General features: G+C 40.1%; 1 protein-coding gene across 7 annotated transcripts in view; it reads left to right on the top strand.

Moving 5' to 3' along the window:
* The first annotated feature begins 9,778 nt into the window (after positions 1 to 9,778).
* caln1 (calneuron 1) overlaps positions 9,779 to 21,709 on the top strand; it is a 97,465-nt gene continuing 85,534 nt past the window's right edge. For 6 of the 7 annotated variants that reach the window (XR_012770283.1, XR_012770284.1, XR_012770287.1 and 3 more), the window contains exon 1: positions 11,276 to 11,617. Coding sequence is in view for 1 of the 7 variants with exons in the window: in XM_075472836.1 (XP_075328951.1) it covers positions 11,439 to 11,617 (179 nt within the window). In the remaining 6 variants the exon portion in view is untranslated. Of the gene's footprint in view, positions 10,200 to 11,275; positions 11,618 to 21,709 lie in introns of those variants that run through there. The other variant, XM_075472837.1, reaches the window with a different exon arrangement.

Consider the following 21,709-nt stretch of genomic DNA (forward strand, 5'->3'; position numbering starts at 1 on the left):
CGTACTGTAAGTGCTACGTCTGCGAGGAGAGCTTTGGCAGGAATACGAGCGACCAAATATAGGCACAAGAGGACCCTGACATTCTGAGGGACGATCAAAGTAAAGGAAATTTAAGATATAATCTCAGTCCCTGCAGCGTTTCTGATGATGGGGATTGTTGCAAACGTTAAGGGGTGAGAGCCTTCAGTCAGAGTTGGAAATGCCACTGTTGGATTCAGCAGAAAAACGCCCTTATGGAGAAAAAATCGACTGATTTGGGATTATTCGCTGTATGTCCTCCATCTGCTTATTTATTCTGGTTTGTATGTCAGCAAGAGAACTGTGGCGCTCAGTCCAATCCTAACCATGGTTGTAGTTTTATTTTACAGATCCATTGTGTCTGCAGTCATTTCAATTCAATTCAATTCAAAATGTATTTATATGGCACATTAAAACAACCAAAGTGCTTCACAACAGCATCTGCATCACATATTAAGAGAGTCATCAATAAAATAGCATTAAGAATAACTTCATCACAGATAAAAATAAAAATTGAGATGAAATTAGCAATAAAATAACAACAAGAATAACTTCATCACATAAAAATAAAATTTGAGATAAAATTAGCAATAAAATAACAATAAAAGTAGCAAGTAGAAAGCATTTAATCATTTGAAGATGCCTCGTACTCAAACGCTTTCAGTCCACTACAAACATTTAAATAGAAGTGTTGGACTTTTAGACAAGTATAAGACGATAAATCTTTGGCAGTGGAGCCATGAAATGGTTCGAGAGCAACACCAGCTTTCATCCCTGTGAGCACTTTGTGGTTCCCCTGTGGATGATAACGCTGAACTGGAGGAAAGTGTGCAGGGCAAATAGAGGTCTGCACTTAGGAGTCTTCCACAGGGAGCAGCAAAACGAGCTCCTGACCATCTGATGAAATATTTCTGAGGTTCAGCAGTTGATATTCATGGTGGTTTGAAAGTCAGGATGGAGTCTACATAGTCTAATAGAAACAATTATTATCTGAATCTTTTAATCAATATTTCAAATGTAGAAAATGCAGCCTTCTAAAAATGGTTATTTTAAAAGGACATTTTCTTTAATCTGTATCCTGCAGCTGATCATCTGTGACTGATGATGGACTAATCCTAAAATACCAATGGCAGCAAAAATGTGTTGAAAGCCTGGAAAAGCACAAACATGTTCCACCGGCTTCCCAACAAGTCTGACACTAGGGCTGGGCGGATCGATTTAAAACATCGATGGTATCGGTACTAACGTTGGTATTGGGTATTGATCGATGCTTGTGTGATGAGATCGATTCTTAAGTTTCAGTTTCTCTTCTGTACAACTCCAGGGGCCTCATGTTCAAAGACTTGTGTGGATTTCCTACTGAAACATGGCGTACGCTCAAACCCAAATGCCAACGCACAAAAATATCCAGATGTATGAATCTGTGCGTATGCAAATTTCCTTTGTACATCCCAATCGACACGTAATTGAGCGCACATGTCGGAGCACCCGACTCCTCCCTGTCCACGCCCCTACATAAAAATATGCACAACTTACTTAGTTTCATTTCAAATTGAAAAAACAAATTCTTGAGTTTGTTAATTGCAAATACAGATTAGCACCCCAAAAGGGAAATTTAAGTTTTAAGTTTTCTATAAACATTTCTTAATAAAAGTATTTTTATTTGCCTGAAAACTTTGTCCTGTGTTTAATTATCATCATAAACATGATTAATTAAAGGAAAACCTACATAATAATTAAATAATCATGAAAAGTTTTCATTCAAATTTGTACATTGATGATGCATTCAATTATGATACATTGCTGTCCACTACATAAAAGTAGATGGTAGTAGTAAAAAGTATCGGTATTGGTATCGGCAATACAGTCAAACCACTGTGCACGTGCAAAGAGGTAGGATGCTTGGACTCCGAGAGGCACTTTCAACCGAGCGTGCTTTCAACAATGGGACTTGAGTTGAGCACCCAGATATTGTCTTTTGCCATTTCTTATTTGGGTTTAGGCAATAACCTCACTTTCCTTGGGGTTCGGTGTCAATCTTGACAGTGATTTTAAATTTGACGGGCAAGTTGGATCTGTAGTCAAAAGTGCCTTTTTCCAGCTGCGACTTCTGGCCAGGGTCAAACTTCACCTCTCTCCTAGTGACCTGGAGAAGGGGATTCATGCTTTTATTTTTACAGACTGGATTATTGCAACTCATTGTACGTAGGTTTAGATCAGCAAAATGCTGCTGCTCGGCTTTTAACGGGTACAAAGAGACGGGAACATATAACCCCGGTTCAGGCCTCTCTGCTCTGGCTTCCTGTCCGCTTCAGAATGGATTTTAAGATCCTGATGTTTGTTTTTAAAACTTTAAACGGTCTGGCCCCCCTGAGTATTTAGCTGAACTCATAAATGTTCACAGACCAATCAGAGCTCTGAGGTCTGCTAACAAACTTTACCTGGATGTGCCTAAATGCAGGCTAAAAACAAAAGGCCATCGAGCTTTTGCAGCGGTTGCCCCTAAACTTTGGAAAGGGTTACCATGGTTACCGCTGCACATTCGCTCATCAGAAACCCACCTTTTCTCCCAGGCTTTCAGACCTGGGTGAAACAGATGTTGTCTGTGTGTTTAATTTTTATTTTTATCTCTTGCTGAATTTCTTTGTTAAACGTATCTGTTGAATTTTATTGTTATTTATTTATGTAGTTCTTAAGTTCTTCTCAAATTGATTGATTGATTTGTTATTTTTTTATTATTATTATTTTTTTATTTAGTCATTTATTATTATTTTTATTATTGTTAGTAGTAGTATTTTTACTAGAATTTGTATTATTATTGTTGTTGTTAATATACAATCTATTATTGTATATTAACTAAATATTTATAATTTTTTTGAGCTACTTGACTAATTTGAATTTCCCCCATTGGGGGATGAATAAAGGATTTTTCTATTCTATTTTTCTATTCTATGTAAAGCACTTTGGTCAACCCAGGTTGTTATAAACGTGACCTTGACCTTGACCTCACGCCGTTATTCTTAATAAATCAGCTACTGTCTCCCACCTGTCAGAAATATCTCATATTCACACATGCAGGATCTTTTAATGACTGGAGTGTATTTACTCACTCGTATTTATTTGTACTACTTCCCCACAGAGAGGATCATATAGCAGGAAATTCAGAGTAGCTGGTTAACAGATTCTGTCTCTGGCCTGTGGGCGGAAACTGTAATTCTCCAAACTAGCCAGAAGTGTGAATGTGTTGAACTGGCTGTGTGTGCATGCTTGGAGGCTTCTGCTTTTATACTGACACCCGTCACTCTTTCTCTTTTCCCTCTGCTAATAATACACCTGTGAGTTGGGACCAGAAATAAACCCGCTCTCTGGTTGCTATGCAGGTCCATTCAGTTTGAACTCGGCTTTGAAAACAAAAAACATGGCTTCATTGTTATTCTAATGCGGAGTACTTAGAATTCAGGATAACAGCTTGAATAATAATCCCGCGGTGCTCAGAGTATCATCACGGTGCTTGTTCGGTTTTACAGAGAAACTCCCTCGTTTCATCTTTCTCTCACAGAGATCCGCAGCAGCCAGAAGCTTTGTGATCCTCAGCAGCTGAAACAAGGATTTTAATTTGGTCGCAGCAAATCCAGAACAGAGGTACTGACGCATCAGATTCTGTTTATAAAAAGTTAGATGAAGCCACAGGAGGAGATATTGTGACTCATTCTACCGAGAAAACACACACACACACAGATGCTCAGACAGGCAGTCACACTCACACTCACACGCCTCATGGTGATGAGCTCTCTGTGGCTGGACCGGTGCAGGAACTGAGCACAGATTGGATATGTGAAGGGTAATAACTGTGTGTGTGAGGGTTTGTTACAGGAAAACATCAGAGTCTCTGACCTAAAGCTCATGATAAACCTGAAGCTAATGAAACTGCAGTTTATTTGAAAGTTCTTTGCTTTGAAATGTTTGAGTGATGAGTTACAAAGTTGACTTGTTTACTCGTTGCAGGGTTTCTCAACAGCTGTGTTTAGTTTGATTTATGGAATTAGCATTAGTCGTGTTTTTCTGGCTCCTATGAATAAATGGAATCTACAGTCATCAATATGCAATCATCTGATCCCTGATGGGTCTCAGAAACAGGTAAATAAAACCTCAAATTAAGATCATATTACGCTGTGTCGCTGTTCATTTAACAAAAGCTGAGACAAAATGCAAATCCAAACGTGCTGCTGTGCATAATGAGCAAACATCTCCACTTTGGTCTGCTCTGTCCAAAGGACATTGTTCCAGAAGTCTTGTGGTTTGTTCAGATGCAGCTTTGCAAACCTAAGCTGTGCTGCCATGTTCTTTTTAGAGAGAAGAGGCTTTCTCCTGCAGCCCTTCCAAAGTCAGTCTTTTTCTAACTGTGCTGTCATGAACTTTAACCTTTAACATGCTGACCGAGGCCTGCAGAGTCTGAGATGTAGCTCTTGGGTTTCTGACCTTGGGGTGACCTTTAACCTTTAACATGCTAACTGAGGCCCGCAGAGTCTGAGATGTAGCTCTTGGGTTTCTGACCTTGGGGTGACCTTTAACCTTTAACATGCTAACTGAGGCCCGCAGAGTCTGAGATGTAGCTCTTGGGTTTCTGACCTTGGGGTGACCTTTAACCTTTAACATGCTAACTGAGGCCCGCAGAGTCTGAGATGTAGCTCTTGGGTTTCTGACCTTGGGGTGACCTTTAACCTTTAACATGCTAACTGAGGCCTGCAGAGTCTGAGATGTAGCTCTTGGGTTTCTGACCTTGGGGTGACCTTGCTGGGACGTCCATGACAGCTGTCCTGAATGTTTTCAGCTTGTGAATAATCTTTCTCTCTGTAGAACGATGGACTCCAGATAGTTTGGAAACGGCCTTATAACCCTTCCCAGGTTGATGGGCAGCAACAGCTGCTTCTCTGAGACCATTGCTGATGTCTTTCCTCCTTGGCATCATGCTAACACACACCTAAATACTAGTTTTTGTTGTATGAATATGTCATATAAGTGGTTCAGATTATTATATCCTAACACATAAGGGTGCACTTTGGTTGTATATACCTCATGAACACAAGCAGCTGCTGGTTCATCAGGCTGCTTCCACCATATATAGACGTAATTGTGCTCTCATTACATAACGAGTGGATAGAAATGGATGATTGGAAGCTACAATCAGAGATGTTTTTTTTTTTACTGTATACTCTGATTGCGGCACTATGCTGTAAAAATGAAGCTGTTATATAAACAGTTCAGTTCAAATCAAATCAAATTTATTTGTGTAGCACATTTCATGTACAAAACAGTTCAAAGTGCTTCACATAAAATAAAAGCATTGCAGCAGGGAGTGTGAGAAGCATTAAAAATACATAAAAGAATATAAAGAAAAACAAATAAAATAATTTAAATGATTTTAAAACAAGCAACAGTCCAGATAAATTAAAAGATATCGTGCAGATTTCATGCATAGACACATGAGAAAAGAAATGTGTTGCATTATAACGCTTCAGATCAATGGTTTTCAGTACAAAACAGCCCCTTTGTCTCACTTTTTAACATCTATCAGACTTTACGGTGCAGGAGATGTTGTGGCTTTGTTTCTTTGTACACAAAAAGGTTTTGTCCTTGTTTTTTTATGCTGTAAAAGTCTTCAAGAGACATTTCTGGTTGGATATATCTGACGTAAAAGTCATCCAATGCAGTGAATCACAGCTGGAAAGGAAACTGTAATATCTTTGATTTGTCCAGTTAATATGAATTATGTCCAGCAGGTGTGAGACTGTATAATAACCATAATTTCTGCCTGTTGACTCATACTAAATCCCACTGGGTGAGAACTCTTTAAACGCCTAAAAATGTGAAAATTAATTGTTGTAATCAGCACCGTAAAAAATTGTGGGTCCCATTTTTGGCAGATCCTTTTTTTTTGGTCTGCAGGCATTCCTGTTGCACGTTACTTTGAATTTCGAATCCCGCTGTTACAATACCCGCTTCGACGCAGGCCTTCATTTGATTAAAATGACAGGAATAAAAATAATGAAAGAGAGTGGGTGTGTAGGAAGTGCTCTGCCATCAGCTCTGCAGCTCTCAGAAGATATCGACCTCTAATTCCTCTTTTCTTATCTTTCACACCTATCATCTTCGAGAAATGTAGTTTCTTGTCATTTAATACAGGTTGTGTATTGATATAGAACTTTTTTTAGGTACCAAACAAGGAGTTTCTGAATCATTTCGGGGAGTAGTGGGCTTTCAATCTTTGGGGGATGACAAATGAATGCTGCACTCACTGAGCCGAAGACATTTTGTTATTGTCAGTCTTAATACTTACGAGCATGGAAAAAAAGAAGCACAATGGTGGGAAATGACTGAACTGCACTCAAAAGACACATGAAATGTCAAAACAAAATCTGTGGCGAACAATACAGATTTGAAAGTGCTGCATCTCTCGGTGCTCTTTCACGGAGAAGATGGCGGAGACAAAAAAATAGAGCCATCTGTGGTAGTTAAAGAAAAACTTTACAAGCAAATGTAAAGTCTTAATATATGTGAAGTTGACCTGTTGTATTCTACATGATATCTTAGAAAGATTTCATTGAATGAAAGGTGAATAAATAACATTGAATGTATTTCAAGGCTGCGACTGAGGAGTGAAAAAGGTGAGATGTGCAGTAATATGCCAAAGTCTTGTGCAAACATAAAATTAAATACAGAATATAAGGAAATAAATAGTTTGTTCAGTTCTGAGCAGTTTTAAGGTGAATATCTGCTCTGAGCTGCTTTCTCCTCCAACACAGCCTGAACCCTCTCAGACGAGCTTTCTGTCCTTTCTTTAAAGCTGCAGTCTGCAACTCTTTTTCAAGCATAATGCCTGGAACTGTCCGGGGATTCTGAAAGTAGTACATTAAATACCCCAATACAAAAAAAATGAGTTCTCTAGGTCCCCTATATGTCCCGCTAGGTCCCTCCAAAGCCAGCAGGTTTGTTTACAAAATTGCAGACCGGACCGGTAAAAGGTAACCAATCAGGTTATGAGCTGGGCTCTGCTGCCTGTCAATCACCGATTGTGCACGCGCGATACAAGGTAGGCTCGTCCCCACGCTTATTTATCTGGACTATTGAACTTCATTACGGGCTAGTCTACTTACTGTGTCTTCCATGATCGCAAATGACAGGTGAGTTGATGAATGAGGAGTCGTGTTCGTGCATCTGGCGTGCACGTAGACGTGCACGAGTTCTCATGTGTTTTGATGGGGCGGGACAGGAAGTTGAATAACTTTTTATTTTTCGGTTAAGAAATAAGCATTTCTTGCATTTTGCGACTACGGAGGTCACCGTTTTCAACTTCAAGCGTTCTGATAGATCATGTAAACTCTTAAAATGCCAAAAAGTAGGACTTTACATATGACAACAACAAATCCTGCAGACTGCAGCTTTAAGGAGTCTTCAGGAATAGTTCTCCAGGCTTCTTGAAGGACATCCCAAAGCTCTTCTTTGGATGTGGGCTGCCTTTTGTTCCGTTCTCTGCCAACATGATCCCACACTGCTTCAGTAATGTTGAGCTCCGGGCTCTGGGGAGGATTCATCCCTCCATCAGACCTGCTGCCACTGATTTTCAGCCCACTTCTTGTGTCCTTTGGCACAGCTCAGCCTTTTCTCCCTGTTTCCCTTCCTTAAGAACGGCTTCCTGACAGCCACCCTTCCATGGAGCCCATTTCTGATGAGGCTTGGGCCAACAGCAGATGGATCAGCTGAAGGTCCAGATGCATCTCTCAGCTCCTGTGTCAGGTCTTTGCTGGATGTTTTCCTCTTTCTTAAGGACATCACTTTCAGATCCTGTTCATCTGCTGTAGATAGTTCTTTAGGCCTGACACTTCTTCTTTTGTCCTCCACTTGTCCAGTTTCCTCAAATGTTTTAAGGACACTGCACACCATGCTGAGATATGCCAAGTTTTCAGCTAACAGCTCTTTGGGAATCACCTTGTTGCTGCATAAAATCCTGTTTTCTGTCTGTCACACTGTGTTATCTTTGCTGGTTTTCACACATGCAGCTAAAGAAATGATGTGTCTCTGTGACAGGCTGCTGGGAACAAAGTGCCTAAAGATACGATTTTAAATGGCTTCTTTGCTAAGTTGTCTTTTCTGTGTGGACACAACACTGGTTCATCCCTTGAGTTAGGAGCCTTTTTCCTGCCTGAATGATTCATAGGTCAGAGTTAAGTGGCTTAACAAAGAAAAACACATTCTCACAAAATGCTCAGGTCGGTACAAGGACTGGACTGAAGATGAGTAAAAGTAGAAAATGTCCAAAGAAAAACTTGGAAAACCTTCAGAAAGCTGGAGAACTATTGCTTAAGATCACTTAAAAAGACTACGTGAAAGTCTGGCTACTTGGAAGGAAATAGAAAGAATTGAGGGGTGGCTCAAGACTTTTTGACATCACTGAAGTCTTGTAATTCTCAACCGAACTTTAACAGTGACACCTACGTATATTAATCACCAACTAACTGCTTCTGCGACTCCAAAACAGAAAAAGTTGACACAATAGGAAAATGCAAACGAAAAATAGAAATAAAATGCCATGAATTTAACTTTAACTTTTATTTCACAGCAGGCAGCATCGAGCCCAACATATTTTGGTCTCATCAAATGTATTTCATTTATTAATGGATACAGTCGGGGTACATGTGAAGCTCGCTGTTACATCCAAAGTTATAGCTGGAGGGTGAACAGAAAAACAGCTTCCCACAGACCAGCAGATACTTCCAGGAGGATGCTGACTCTTTTGAGTTCTTTATTTCCCCTCCTCAAATGAGCCAAAGCCACATTGATTTAACCTTTACTGAACTCATTCATGAAAACTGAGAAACTGTCTGCATCGTTGACACTACTGTAAAATCTGAAGCAGCTATTAAACTCTCAGCTCTACGGGCTCTGTTGTCTTTCAAAAGACACTTGGCACCTTTTCATGTTCATTCCATGAGAGCTTGTATCACTTTATTACTCAGCTCTCTCTGTGTGTGTGTGTGTGTGTGTGTGTGTGTGTGTGTGTGTTCATCACTTGTAGCAATTCCCCCAGTTCCAAAACAAGACCCTTTTAATCTTAACATTTACCGGCAGACTGTCACAGTGACTCTTCTGTCATCCATCACGCAGTTGTTGGCTGGCTGCTCTGGCTCATCGCCTTTTCTTTTTCTGTTTCTGTTCCCGGGAAACAGAAACGTACTGTGAATGTCATTGTTCAGTAACCTGAACTTGGATTAGGGTTTTATAAGGCTGAATTGGGCTGGAAGTGGCACTTTAAGACCAACAGGGGCCGATCCAGCAAACTAATTTTAACTTTCTGAAAAGAGTTTGTAAAAGTTGTGGCAGCTTGTTCGTCTCTCTCTCTCTCTATATATATAAAACAAAACTATCTGAAAATGATAAGGAAATAAAAGAAGACACTTCCAGGATGAACTTTTCCAGTTAATTAAAGAGATAAATATTCTAAATCAATGTTGTGGTCTTCCTTTTTTTCGTTTTTACGGAGTTTTGTTTGAAATAATCCAAAAATAAAACTGTTTCGGCCTGTTTGATATACACTTCCGCCTTGGCAGATGTCTGTCCTGTTATATATGGGCTCGCTGATTGAAAATAACACGATGAACTGATAACTGCAAACGCGTAAGAGCAGCCAATCCGCTGCTTTCCTGCTCGATTGCGTAAAGATTTGGGTTGGAGCGTTTCAGTTGGGCACCGGGCTGCCTCATCAATCTCCCCGACTCTCTGCACCTGTGCGTGGATCTTCAGCTCATGGGTTGTTATTCAGAGATGGAATTGTGCACTCAAATGTTTTCTTTTTTCTGATTAGAGAGATAGCACCTGGAAGGGGAGAGGAGAAATGACAAACTGGTGAGAGTTGGAGGAAAAGTGCAACTCGAAGGAAAGCGAGGCGCGCTCCTGCTGGATTTACAAGCGCACACAAACCAACTGGTGTGACCTTTCACGGGAAAAAAAGGACTACCCAGACTAATTAAAAATAAAGGAATAAGTAACTGTTAACTCACCAATCTCCGGGAAACGTCACCAGGATCTATCACTGCCGCTCTGAGTCTGCCTCAAGCATCTAAACTGGATCATACTCCGAACAACGATTAACGGATTTGACTGATTACCTCCAGACACTCTCAGAGGTAAGTTCAGGCAATCCGGTAATAAATCACCGGCAAAAAATGATATAAGTAGGCTGCTGTTTATTAGATTAGTGGCGCACAGGCTACTTGTTGTTATTATATCCGCATTGAATCCCACAAATGCTCCACCTGTTGTTGGGATCGCTCAGGAGCCGCGGATGTCCGCGTGCGTTAATCTCTATTACAGATTTTATTTTTATTTTTCATTTACTTCTTCACATGGTAAGTAAATTATGAAAAATAAGTCAGAAAATGTATATATTTTTTAAACTCCTTAAATCTTTTAAACGCGTCAAGCTTATTTTATTATTTTTTTTAAACATATTTTATTGATTGATTGATTTATTGATTCAGATAAATCATCTCCAGGTATCTCATACTCTCAACAGGTGATACTTCCTTTAAATAAGCTCCTACACATGAATGTAAAATGTTTAACCTGAGCAGAATAATCAGAAATAATAATATATATATTCAGAAAAAAGAAGGCGGCCCCACCGCCGTGCTGTTTGCACGCGGCTCTAACAGGAAGTGTGTGTTTTTGGGGTGGATGTGATGCTGTGAAGGGTCTCAGCAGAGCTCTCACTGTGGACCCCCTGCTGGGACGCTGCCTTGCACCCACCATCATCATCCTCAGCATCCGACGCGCGCTCTTGCTCCCACACGGTGGCGCACGCAGACGCATGGCGCGCGCTCTCCCCTGTATGATGTGCCATCACGGCATCCCTGTGACCGTATAAGCACAATCTGCTGCCTGTACAGATACACTTTATTTTCCACCTTAAATGTCGCTCCATCTTCCCTCTTTCCTCTCTTTCTTGGCAGCTGCTGCTGCTCTCAGTCTGTATTTGTCCATCTTCTCCGTCTGTCTCAGACTTTCTGCTCCCATCATCGTCGTTTTTTTTTTTTCTCCTCTAACAAGCCTCTTCTTGTATATACTCTGAGTACAGCCGCAGGCAGGGCTGAGTCTGTCATTTGGGACTCCTTAATGAGATATCCTCTCAGATTCACCATGTGGAGGAATGTTTGCACTGGAGAGTGAGTGGGAGAGCAAAGGGGGAGAGCAAAGGGGGAGGGAGGATTGTGAGAGGAGTCGCTGTACCTGCTGCTCTCACTGCTCAAACACCAACAGCTTTTCTGGGAACTGATGCTGCTGCTCTGGGACGAGCCCAAACTGTGGAGGCAGCGGGCTTCAGCGGTTAGTGTGCTGGTGGAGGCGCCCCTGCATCTGAGAGTCTGATGGAGCTGGAGGTCACAGAGCCCGGTCCTCAGGCGCTGGAGCCACACTCGGAGGTGAACGGAGACCTGCCGGGCAGCCCGTACGCCGGGGCTGGGACGGAGGATGTGATGGAGAGTCCGGTCAGGGAGCCCGTTGTGCTGCAGTATCCCACAGAGTACGATCTGAGCCACCAGTGTGGGTAAGAATCAGCACTGAGGGGAGCAGCTGTGGATGTGTGCACGGATGAGGTGGGACACTCCCGTCTGGTTTTCTCAGTTTGGGTTTGAATCCTGCTTCGCAGTGATGGTGTGATGAAAGCTCTGTGTGCTGCGCAGTGTGGAACATTATAAATAATGTTCTGTGGAACATTATAAATAACGTTCTGTGGACTGCTCTGAAAATGTAACTTGGTCATTTATGCTGCTGGGAGCTGGAATGTGATCTTGCAGCTCAGTGCTGATGGACACAAGAAGTTTGCAAAGAGGGGAAGATGAATGTGTTCATATACCTTCTTGATGCTTCTTTTGTGTGCAGAGTTTCATTAATTCATTCATTTGAGACGTTATTGCAGCTCGTTTCCCCCCTCTTGTCCTTCAGGGTGAAAGTGATTTGATTTGTCATGTCGTCTTATTCTTATGAGACATCCTCACATGGCTGTGTGCACTGCAGGAGGTTTTGTTTATAGCTGAAACTACCTTACGTTTGTATTGTATATAAATGGAAATGCACTTAAAACACTCCCACCCTGAATGGGTTCATCTTCTCCAGTTTACCTTCTTTCAACAGAAGCTTTTATTTGTTCGCGATTCCTTTTTATTTCTCCTCTACTGATCCAGTTATCTTAATTGAAAAATTGCTCTCTCAGAAAGTCCAGGCGCACATTTCACATGGTTATTTACAGTTAAGGGACACGTTTGGTCTCAATCTCTTTGCTGTCAGCTGGTGTTACACACACACACACACACGGTCAGTTAAAGCCACGTTGGCTCCACAGGACTGCTCAGTGTTTATGTTGGTGATTTTTAGCATCTTCTTTGTGTGTTTGCAGCATTGTACAACATCAATGTTCACTGTATAACAGTTTATTCATGTGCTCAACAACGGAGCCGAAGGACGGCACCAATTTCATCAGAATAACAAACTTCTGACCTGATTCTAAGGCTGTAGCGTTGCAGATCTTCATGTTTTTGGCCGAGGTGCCATTTCCTGATCCAGCCAGTTTTATAACCAGTTGAATGTTGGAATCTTAAGCAATTAAAATCTCTGAAGCCTTGCTGCTGGATTTGTTTCTTTGGATGAAATACGTTTGTTTTTGTCTCCAGTTTGCAGCAGAAATATTAAAGTTGAAGCAGTAGCTGTGCTACCAGAGCAAAGCATCTTTTATCTCAGTTCAGCAGCCTTTTGTAGGCAAATCCAGCTCATTAATGTTAAAAGTAATGACCCTTGAAAGATAATTAAACTCTGTTGCTAATAGTCTTTTCTCTGGTGTAGATTTCTCTCTTTTTTGAACATATAATGACGCAGCATCCGTGGTCCTTTGTAAAGTTGAGGGCCTGCTGCTGGTACACGGTGTTCTGCTTGAGCCCCCCTCAGTATTGGACCTTTGCTATTGGCTGTTGTGCTGCAGGGTCTGATGTAAGAAATTGCCATCTGGCCTCCCTGTCATGCAGAAAGCTGTGAGTAAAGCTGTGCTCTTATCAGGTTGCAGTCTTCAGGAGTCAAGTCTCGGAGCCCGAGGACTGACTGGTTTAGCACTCTGGTGTGGTCACGGGTCCATTAGTCATTTCTCAGGAAAGAAAGAAACTCGAATTCACAGCTATGTCACAAAGATTCAAGAGTTACTGCATACGCTTATTTGTTGAATGATGCTTACTTTGTGTGTCCTGCAACTTTCTGCTGCAGATGATTGGTTAATTTGAGGATATTTTTAGGTTTAGGATCTGATATTTTTAGGTTTAGGGTATTATTTTCACTGTAAATCATGTTTGTATTTGTCTCCTGTGTTTAAGAATCTTCCATTTTTTTCCTTTTTATTAGCTAAAGAATACAGTTGGTTTAGTGTTCACCCCACCTTCTTTATAGCACACATGGTTGAAAATTAATTTATTGATTGAATTTATTTATGTATAACGTTGGTAAAATAGCTTTTTCCAACAAAATAAAATATTATCATTACTTTTTTTTACGTAAAAGATTACACTTAAAAACTATCAAGCTGAACATATGAAACCTGCTTGAGTTTCAGGGCGTGTTCTCAGTGTTTTATTGTTCGTGAACCACCTTTTAATCTGAAAAGTATCAGAGTTGCAGCAACGATATGAATGCCCTCTTAAAATAAAGTGCAGTAAGTGAGACATGCTGCACTTATGTCTGAATTGTCCTATTCAGAGACAAACATGGTCAGTCTACGGGTTTTCTGCCCGTCCAGCTGCCCTGGATGGAGGTGTCACTTAAGTTTAAAAAAGGGGGGAAATGCATCATGCTCTCAGCATCACGATTTATTGATCATACAAATGTTTTGTCCCTGCTGGGCAAGAAAGCTTTTAACACTCTTGTCAGCTGCCAGGGGGGGGAGAAACATTAGTATGATCAATAATTTGTGACGCAGGGTGCAGTGTTATCCCTTTTTGGGGGACTGGCATAGCAACAGTTGTTAGAAGCCCTTAAATTCCTCACCAGGAAGACGATTATGGGCGGTTCGGTGCGTTCTTCTGTCGAGCTGAGCTGAGGCAGAGGCTCGTGATCGATGCTGGTTGTTTGTTTTTTACAAGATGACACAAAAACTCCCACATTTTTAGATGGAGACTTTAAGCATGGCCACAGGAAGAGACCATTTACATTCTGTTGCAGATCCTGATGAGCTTCATTAAGATTTGTCAAGTATTAGCACTCCGTTTGTTACCACAATTGATTTAAAAAAAAAAAAATCTGAACAGATTTGCAGGAACATTTTAAAGAAGATGAGACGACAAAGAAGTGATAAACTTGATGAATCTGGATCCTGAGTGTTCATATTCCGCCCTGGAATTTTGTCATGTATATACATAGGGCTGGGCAACGATTAAAATCTTTAATCTAATTAATCACATGATTTCCCTGATTAATCACGATTAATCGCATTTGTACGCAGAATCCAAAAATGAATCCAAAAGTAGTGTATAGCTTTTAGCATTTAGCTTTATTTTAAATGTGCTGCCATATGAATGAAAGTGCCATAACATTTGTTGTGCAAACACACTTTTAACATCAGCATCTTTCTGTAGTTTTTATGTAGAAGCCTCGCTCCACTGTCAGTTTCCTTGAATGACTTGCTGCTATCAGTTGTGTGTTTTGCCTTTAAGTGATATTTTAGACTGGAACTACTACGCTGAGAAGACAATTCAACTTGGCAGTGTTTACAGATGACTTTGGTTCTGTCGACTCCGCCGTCTGGAAGAACTTTAAAATGAAAATGGCCGAGTAAAAGTTCCGTACCCTTCTCCATGTTTGGTGGATCCGCCGATTACTTTCTTTTCCGGTTCGGCAGCAGACAGCAGCAGACTTTTACAAAATAAATTAAATAACTATTATTTTTATATATATATAAATATAAATGTGGGTTGACGGGGCTTACCTGAGTGGTGTGTTCCTGCACAAGTCGGACTCTGAGCCCTTAGGTGAATATGGAGTGTTTCATATCTCCTGAGAATGTGTAAATGAATGAAAAGCTGCTTGAGGAACATGGATGATGTGTGTGTGATTGTGGCTTCGTGAAAATGTAACTTGGTCATTTATCCTGCTGGGAGCTGGGATGTGATCTTCATTCTGCAGCTCAGTGCTGATGGACACTAGAAGTTTGCAAAGAGGGGAAGATGAATGTGTTCATATACCTTCTTGATGCTTTTGTGTGCAGAGTTTCATTGATTTGAGACGTTATTGCAGCTCATTTTTTTCCCCCTCTTGTCCTTCAGGGTGAAAGTGATTTGATTTGTCATGTCGTCTTATTCTTATGAGACATCCTCACATGGCTGTGTGCACTGCAGGAGGTTTTTTTTTTTATAGCTGCTCTGGACTTGGGTTCAGTTCAGAGTAAAGGTACAATAGTTATGCAGTGATTATTTTCTTCTGTGAAACTACCTTAAATTTGTATTGTTTATTAATGGAAATGCACTTAAAACACTCCCCACCCTGAATGGGTTTATCTTTTCCAGTTTACCATCTTTCAAAAGAAGCTTTTATATGTTCGTGATTCTTTTTTTTCTCCTCTACTGATCCAGTTATCTTAATTGAAATCTAGACTTGATCGTCAAAGCCTCAGTGTGGAACTGATTTCTTCACCACCATTTCCGTCTTAATGATATTTTAATCCTTCCTTTCAATGTTGGATGTTATTGGTGTTGAGTTTAAGAAACTTTTTCTACTATAAACTCTGGTAAAGTCGGTTGAATATTGTGTGAACCTGTTTGGTAATGACTCAGAAAACACGTTTCAGCTTTAAATCCACCGATGTGAAACGTCTTTTTTTTTTTTTTTTTTTAAATTGTGCTTGAGGTGACACAATGATGATGTCATCCTTTTAGATGCCACTGCCTGCATTAATAATTTCTTATTTATAGTATCTTAAATGTTTGTCTTTCCTATGAAACATATTTTCTTTTATTGAGTTGGATTTTAATTATATTAATGATTAGATGCTTTTTAGAAATTCAGCAGAGCTGATACAGACTGGTGGTTTTCAGCCTTCCTGTTTTATCATTAAACATTAAATCATTCATTGGAACTTTAATCACTGCAGTCAGATGGATTAGAAATGGAGAAAATAATTGAGGTCTTTGTGTTAAATAAGTTGAAACTTTTATTTGATAATTGGTTAATTTGAGGATATTTTTAGGGTTTAGGGTATTATTTTCACTGTAAATCATGTTTGTATTCGTCTCCTGTGTTTAAGAATCTGCCATTTTTCCTTTTACCAAAAATGGAGAAAATAATTGAGGTCTTTGTGTTAAATAAGTTCAAACGTTAATCTGATAATTGGTTAATTTGAGGATATTTTTAGGGTTTAGGGTATTATTTTCACTGTAAATTTTTTTTTTCCTTTTATTAGCTAAAGAATACAGTTGGTTTAGTGTTCACCCCCCTTCTTTTAGCACACATAGTTGAAAATCAATTTAAAGATACGGATCATCGTGCACTGCCATCTTTTTCTCAGCTGCCAGACATAAATGTCATCACTTTAATGCATCTTTAAGATATCCATTGGTGGCAGAAGGTTTGTCTTTGCATGGGAACACATTTGGGTTTAAATCAGGAGCACAGGAAACTGCAAAGCAGCATGAGATGAAATGAAACCAGTCCAATCACAGCAGCCATCAACGGTGTCCTGTCAATTCAAACACTCTCCTTGAGCCAGACACTGACTGTCAACTCACTCACTGATGGGAAAGTCACTTCGTATCAGCATCAGCTAATGGCCTCAGCCAGATGTAAAATTTGAGTTACTATCCCATAAAACCGGCGACGGTTTCAGTCGCTTGTTGTGTCACATTCATGTGCAAGATTACAAATTCTTGAGTTGTCTGACTCTTCAGCTAAAACATTCTGGTCTCCTGGAGCACCAAAGACATTAATGTTAAGTGTGATTGAACCGTTACAAAATAAAAACAACAGTCATCAACAGTCAAACCAGTTGTTGTTGCAGAGAAGAATATGAAGGAGTGAAGAAGAGTTGATCAAGGCTGCTTACTCAGTAAGACACTGAGGTAGCAAAGCGTGTTTATCTCCCTTGTTCACTCATTTTGTGTCATGATGATGTTTAATACCATTTCACCTATATCACAGTATGTAAGGAATAACAATTAGCTGTTAAAGTGTCTTGATAGAGGCTGATTTGAGTGATTACTGTATGCTCGGTTTCTAAAGGGCACATTAGCACCTTCGGCTGAGGCCTTGATCAGTTTAATCAGTGTAATGATGCTGAAGCCTGTGAACAGCTCAGCTCTGAGCCGAGTTCTGAAGGGGCTGAAGAGCTGCTGCTTTATGGCCTCCGCCCGTTATCTCACATTTCATCCCCTCCTGTTAGATTCCTCTTAGATATTACAGTAAAATGTGGCAGCATTTCCTTTAGGACACATCTACATTTCGGTTTGTCACTAGAGTCAGATTTGTTTACTCTTTAGCACTCAATCTTTTCCAGGTTTGATTAAACCAAATGAGTACCTGCAACCTGGGAGCATTTGACCTGTGATGAACTCTGAGAAGTTAGCTCAACTTTCCAAAGCTTCAGATTCAGGTTTGATGGGAGATCATTGAGAATGTTTCGGTTTCAGCAGCGATGAGGAATCTGTTGAAAGTACAAACCCCTTCGGTTACCACGACACCGTCTCGCATCAAAATGTTACACGCCTGCATCGGTCCTCAGTGCAAAACGTAGCAGTTCGACAGTAAATGTGCAAAAGTTGTGAGGTTGCTCTGCTTTCTGGGCTATAAAACCAAACCGCCATATCTGTCTTTCAGTGTCGCAAAAAGAAAACCAAGTTTTGGATTACATAAAACAAATGATAATACAAAACTATTGGAGTTTAGAGACTATTGGTTTAGAAAAAGAGAGCGGAGGAAGTGGACGGTACTGTTCTGGTCCGAGTCAATCCAATATTGTAATAACTTTTTACTTTGCTGTCAGACATGGTTGCTTAGGAATGCACATACTAAAAATACAAGGTTAGGTTTAGATGGTACCATATGGTTTGGGGCTTAAAAGAAGACTTGGATAGGCTTGGATCTTGATAAATACATGGTTGTGGGTTTGTGTAACGCCACCTGAACACTTCCTTTTACAAACAGACAAGGAAAAACTTTGATTACTGTTAAAGGATAAAGGAACTACAAAGGTAAATGGTGTTTGCATGAGTAAATCTGCAGAGTTGGAGGATGTGTCATGTTGTGTGTGATTTCTGAGGTTATGTGAGGCTAATGCTAAATTGTACAATTATGCTTTTAATTTAGTATTTTAAATCAATCTGTGGAAAAAAAGAAACATCTATTTTCTGTAGTTTTGGGTAATACGATGCTTTAGTTTGGTATAACTAAGAAAAACTGAGTGGGAATGGCAGATGAGGCAATCATGGTGTAATTGTTGGTGCTGAAATAAAAGTGCTCGTTTTTGGCTGCGTTCTTCGTGGTGGAAGGTGCTGCTGCTACAAGGACGCTAAAAGGAACGGGGCAATTTCATTAAATTTGTGCTTTGCATGCTGTGATGAGACAAAGTCTGCCCTGAAATGGGTCTATTAGTCGCCTTACTCTGCCATTTTGCGGACTGCATAATCTGAAGTGATCAGTGAGCCATTCTGGCACATGAGACTGGGGCTAGCTTTTAGATTAGCACGTGTTCATGCTTGAATGGTTGTAGCTTAGAGAGAAGTCTGTTCAGCTTGTTGTTTCCTTCAAGTTGATCTCATTTAGGTCTTCTGGGCAGCAATGTTGTCAAAGCTACTGCAGATCGTATCCATTGAACCTTGAAGGTTTTCCAAATGTGGCAACAACACGTGCACTCTTTGCAGCTTAAGCTCTCCTCTTCAGTCCTCCGTAGATCTTTGACCACAGGAACGAACGGTGTGGCAAAGGATTTGGCCTTTCCGGTTTTTATTTTGACTATTCTTTCTCTTTTTGATTCGACTCCCAGTCTGTGAACTCTGGTTCGAACCATTTAAACTCAAATAACCTACCATCCTCATCAATAATGGTCCACTGAGTAATTGTGCAACTGCTGAGTCAGCCTCAACTTTTAAAGGATTATTGATCAGGTCAGTCGGCAAGTCATCCCAGATGGATACGCTAACCCAAACCGTTCGGTGAGGCAGGAGTTTTTTGTGTTTATATTCAGTCACGTGACCATCTAAAATGTAACACACTCACTAAGGATGTGTGCAATTGCAGGCATGTCTGGATTACATTGTGGCAGATCTTTTTGGTTGTGGTGTTTTTGAACGATATTCTACGAAAGTTATTAATTTCAACCCAGAAATGTAGGAAAGATGGCCGCGGTTTAAAGCAACACTGGAGAAGAACCTTAACTCTGTGCACATTCCTGGGCCTGAAACTGCTCTGGAGCCCCTGGGGGATCAGGCTGGGGCGAGATACCACTGTCCATGACTTAGGTTTCCGACCCAGCACCACACAGATTTGCTTTATGGTCGCTTGACATTTTTTCGATGGGTCCTTTGTGGCCTGTTCAACATGACATGTGTATGGCTGTACATTTGCATTTCTCATTGAGACAATGATGTTGCATCTCACAACTTTAGGGGAAGCCAAAGAGCTAACAAATTACCAAATGTCCTAGTTTTACTTTTAAGATGCCAAACTTTTCCATTAATAGCTCAATTTTAAAGAATGTCACAGATTTTGATCGTGTAAATTTCGTTGAATATCTCATCTGTGTTAATGTTTCACAACTGAATACTTCAATTGTTGTTGGTGTTTAAACTCCAGGTATGAGTCACATTTTGAATGTTAAGTAAAAATGATTGAATCTGAATTATTATTATTATTATTATTATTATTAAATTACAAACTCAATGCCATCGTTGGTGAGAACAAAATCCTAGTTCTTGTTACTAAAAGCTGAACAAACGGACAACACATGAAAGTCAACCTATGGTTGCAGTGAAATAATTCACTAATTCATTTCTTTAAATATGAATATATATATATTCATTGCTGTCCCAGCATTGTAAATCAGTTTGATCAATATTTTTTCTTGCATCACTGATTCAATGCAGTCGACATTTGTGTCAACCTGCTTGACGGTATGGATAGGCTGATACAACAGAAAGACAAGAGGGATGGTTGTAATATTCAAAAGGGCAGCTTAGATGACTGAATAATTGATGAATTGGGAAATGAAAAATCCTGATATTAGTTGTGAGGAAAAGGCGGAGGTGCAGACGTCTTGATATGAATGCTTATTAAACTGACAAGCAAGAAAGATGCAGAGATCATTCTTGAATTGGAAGGTAAAGGGTGACTGATGGCTCCATGTGACATGTGGTGGATGGAACAATAATATAATAATAGTTTCTTTGTGCTTCATGGAAAAATGCAGTTTCCCTTCACTCGGTTGAAGCTATTCTGCAAAGTTCTGACAACTACTTAGAGCCGAGACAAAGAAGGGAACACAGGGAAGCTGGAAACTTGGTCAGTTTAAATATACCGATGCTCTTGTCTGTCAAGTCAATGATATCCAACCTCCAAACTCATAAAGAATACAGTGAATTTGTTGTGAAATGTAGGGATCCAGGGTACAATGGGGTCGGAGAAGAAACATTGTAATCACAGGCAACTGAGTTGGGAACATCTGCAATAGATGAGAAATGTGTATGAATACATGAAGAATTATTGGACCTTTTTTTATTATCTAGAATATTATATAAATCAAAATGGGTCCCAAAATGGAAGCTTGCAGAACTCCTTAAGTTATGGTCAGAAAAAAAAAAAAAAAGAAAATATATCTTATTCGGCCTCTTCTTTGGTACATAAAGGTTAAATAAATAAATGTTTTCCTTTTGGTTGCACAGTACAAGTGATGTGTTGGACATCTCTACTGAGGCGCTCGATGGAAAACTTCTCAGATAATCTTGTTTAGGAAGAAGTTCTACTGGAATAGGCTTTAAAATTGCCTTTTTTCCCAAAGCTATATTTGCCAAATGCTCAAAGAATCGCTTTCTTATACAGCATCTGTATTCATCCTTTGTTGGGACATATTTAATTGCAGTTTTTGCACCTTACTGGTGCTACAGTCTTAAACATCAGAGGTTAAATATTTTATTTAAGGAAAAGATGAGCAGGCCAAGAGGAATTTTAACTCCAATTCAAAATGGTTTAACCACAAATGAAGGTAATTATTAGAAAGGTTGCTGAACACGCCTCTTTCAAACTTTCAAGTAAATATGGAAGGTTGGACTTCAGCTTTTATAACTTCACTTCTTGAGGCCTTCACCATGAATCTGCAGCAAGAGACAAATCCACTTAGCATTGGTGTAAGAGCTCAGTTGATCTTTGAGATGCTGTCTCAGAGCACTTGCAGAGATCCCTTTTGCTTTTGGTGCTTTTATTTTCCCTCTGTGTCCTTGAGCTTCAATTTATTGAATAATTAATTGCCAGTTCAGACTCATTTGCACATACAGGGCACACACAGACACATACACACACATGCTGGCCACGTTTACTTCAGGCTACGAATTCGCCTCACTGTATAACTACCCATTTAGTGAATGAGTTCTGCTTCATTTGCAGATCTCGTTTAGGTGGCGCCCTT

Source organism: Odontesthes bonariensis, chromosome 9 (assembly GCF_027942865.1).
Source record: "Odontesthes bonariensis isolate fOdoBon6 chromosome 9, fOdoBon6.hap1, whole genome shotgun sequence".
NCBI classification, from domain to species: domain Eukaryota; kingdom Metazoa; phylum Chordata; class Actinopteri; order Atheriniformes; family Atherinopsidae; genus Odontesthes; species Odontesthes bonariensis.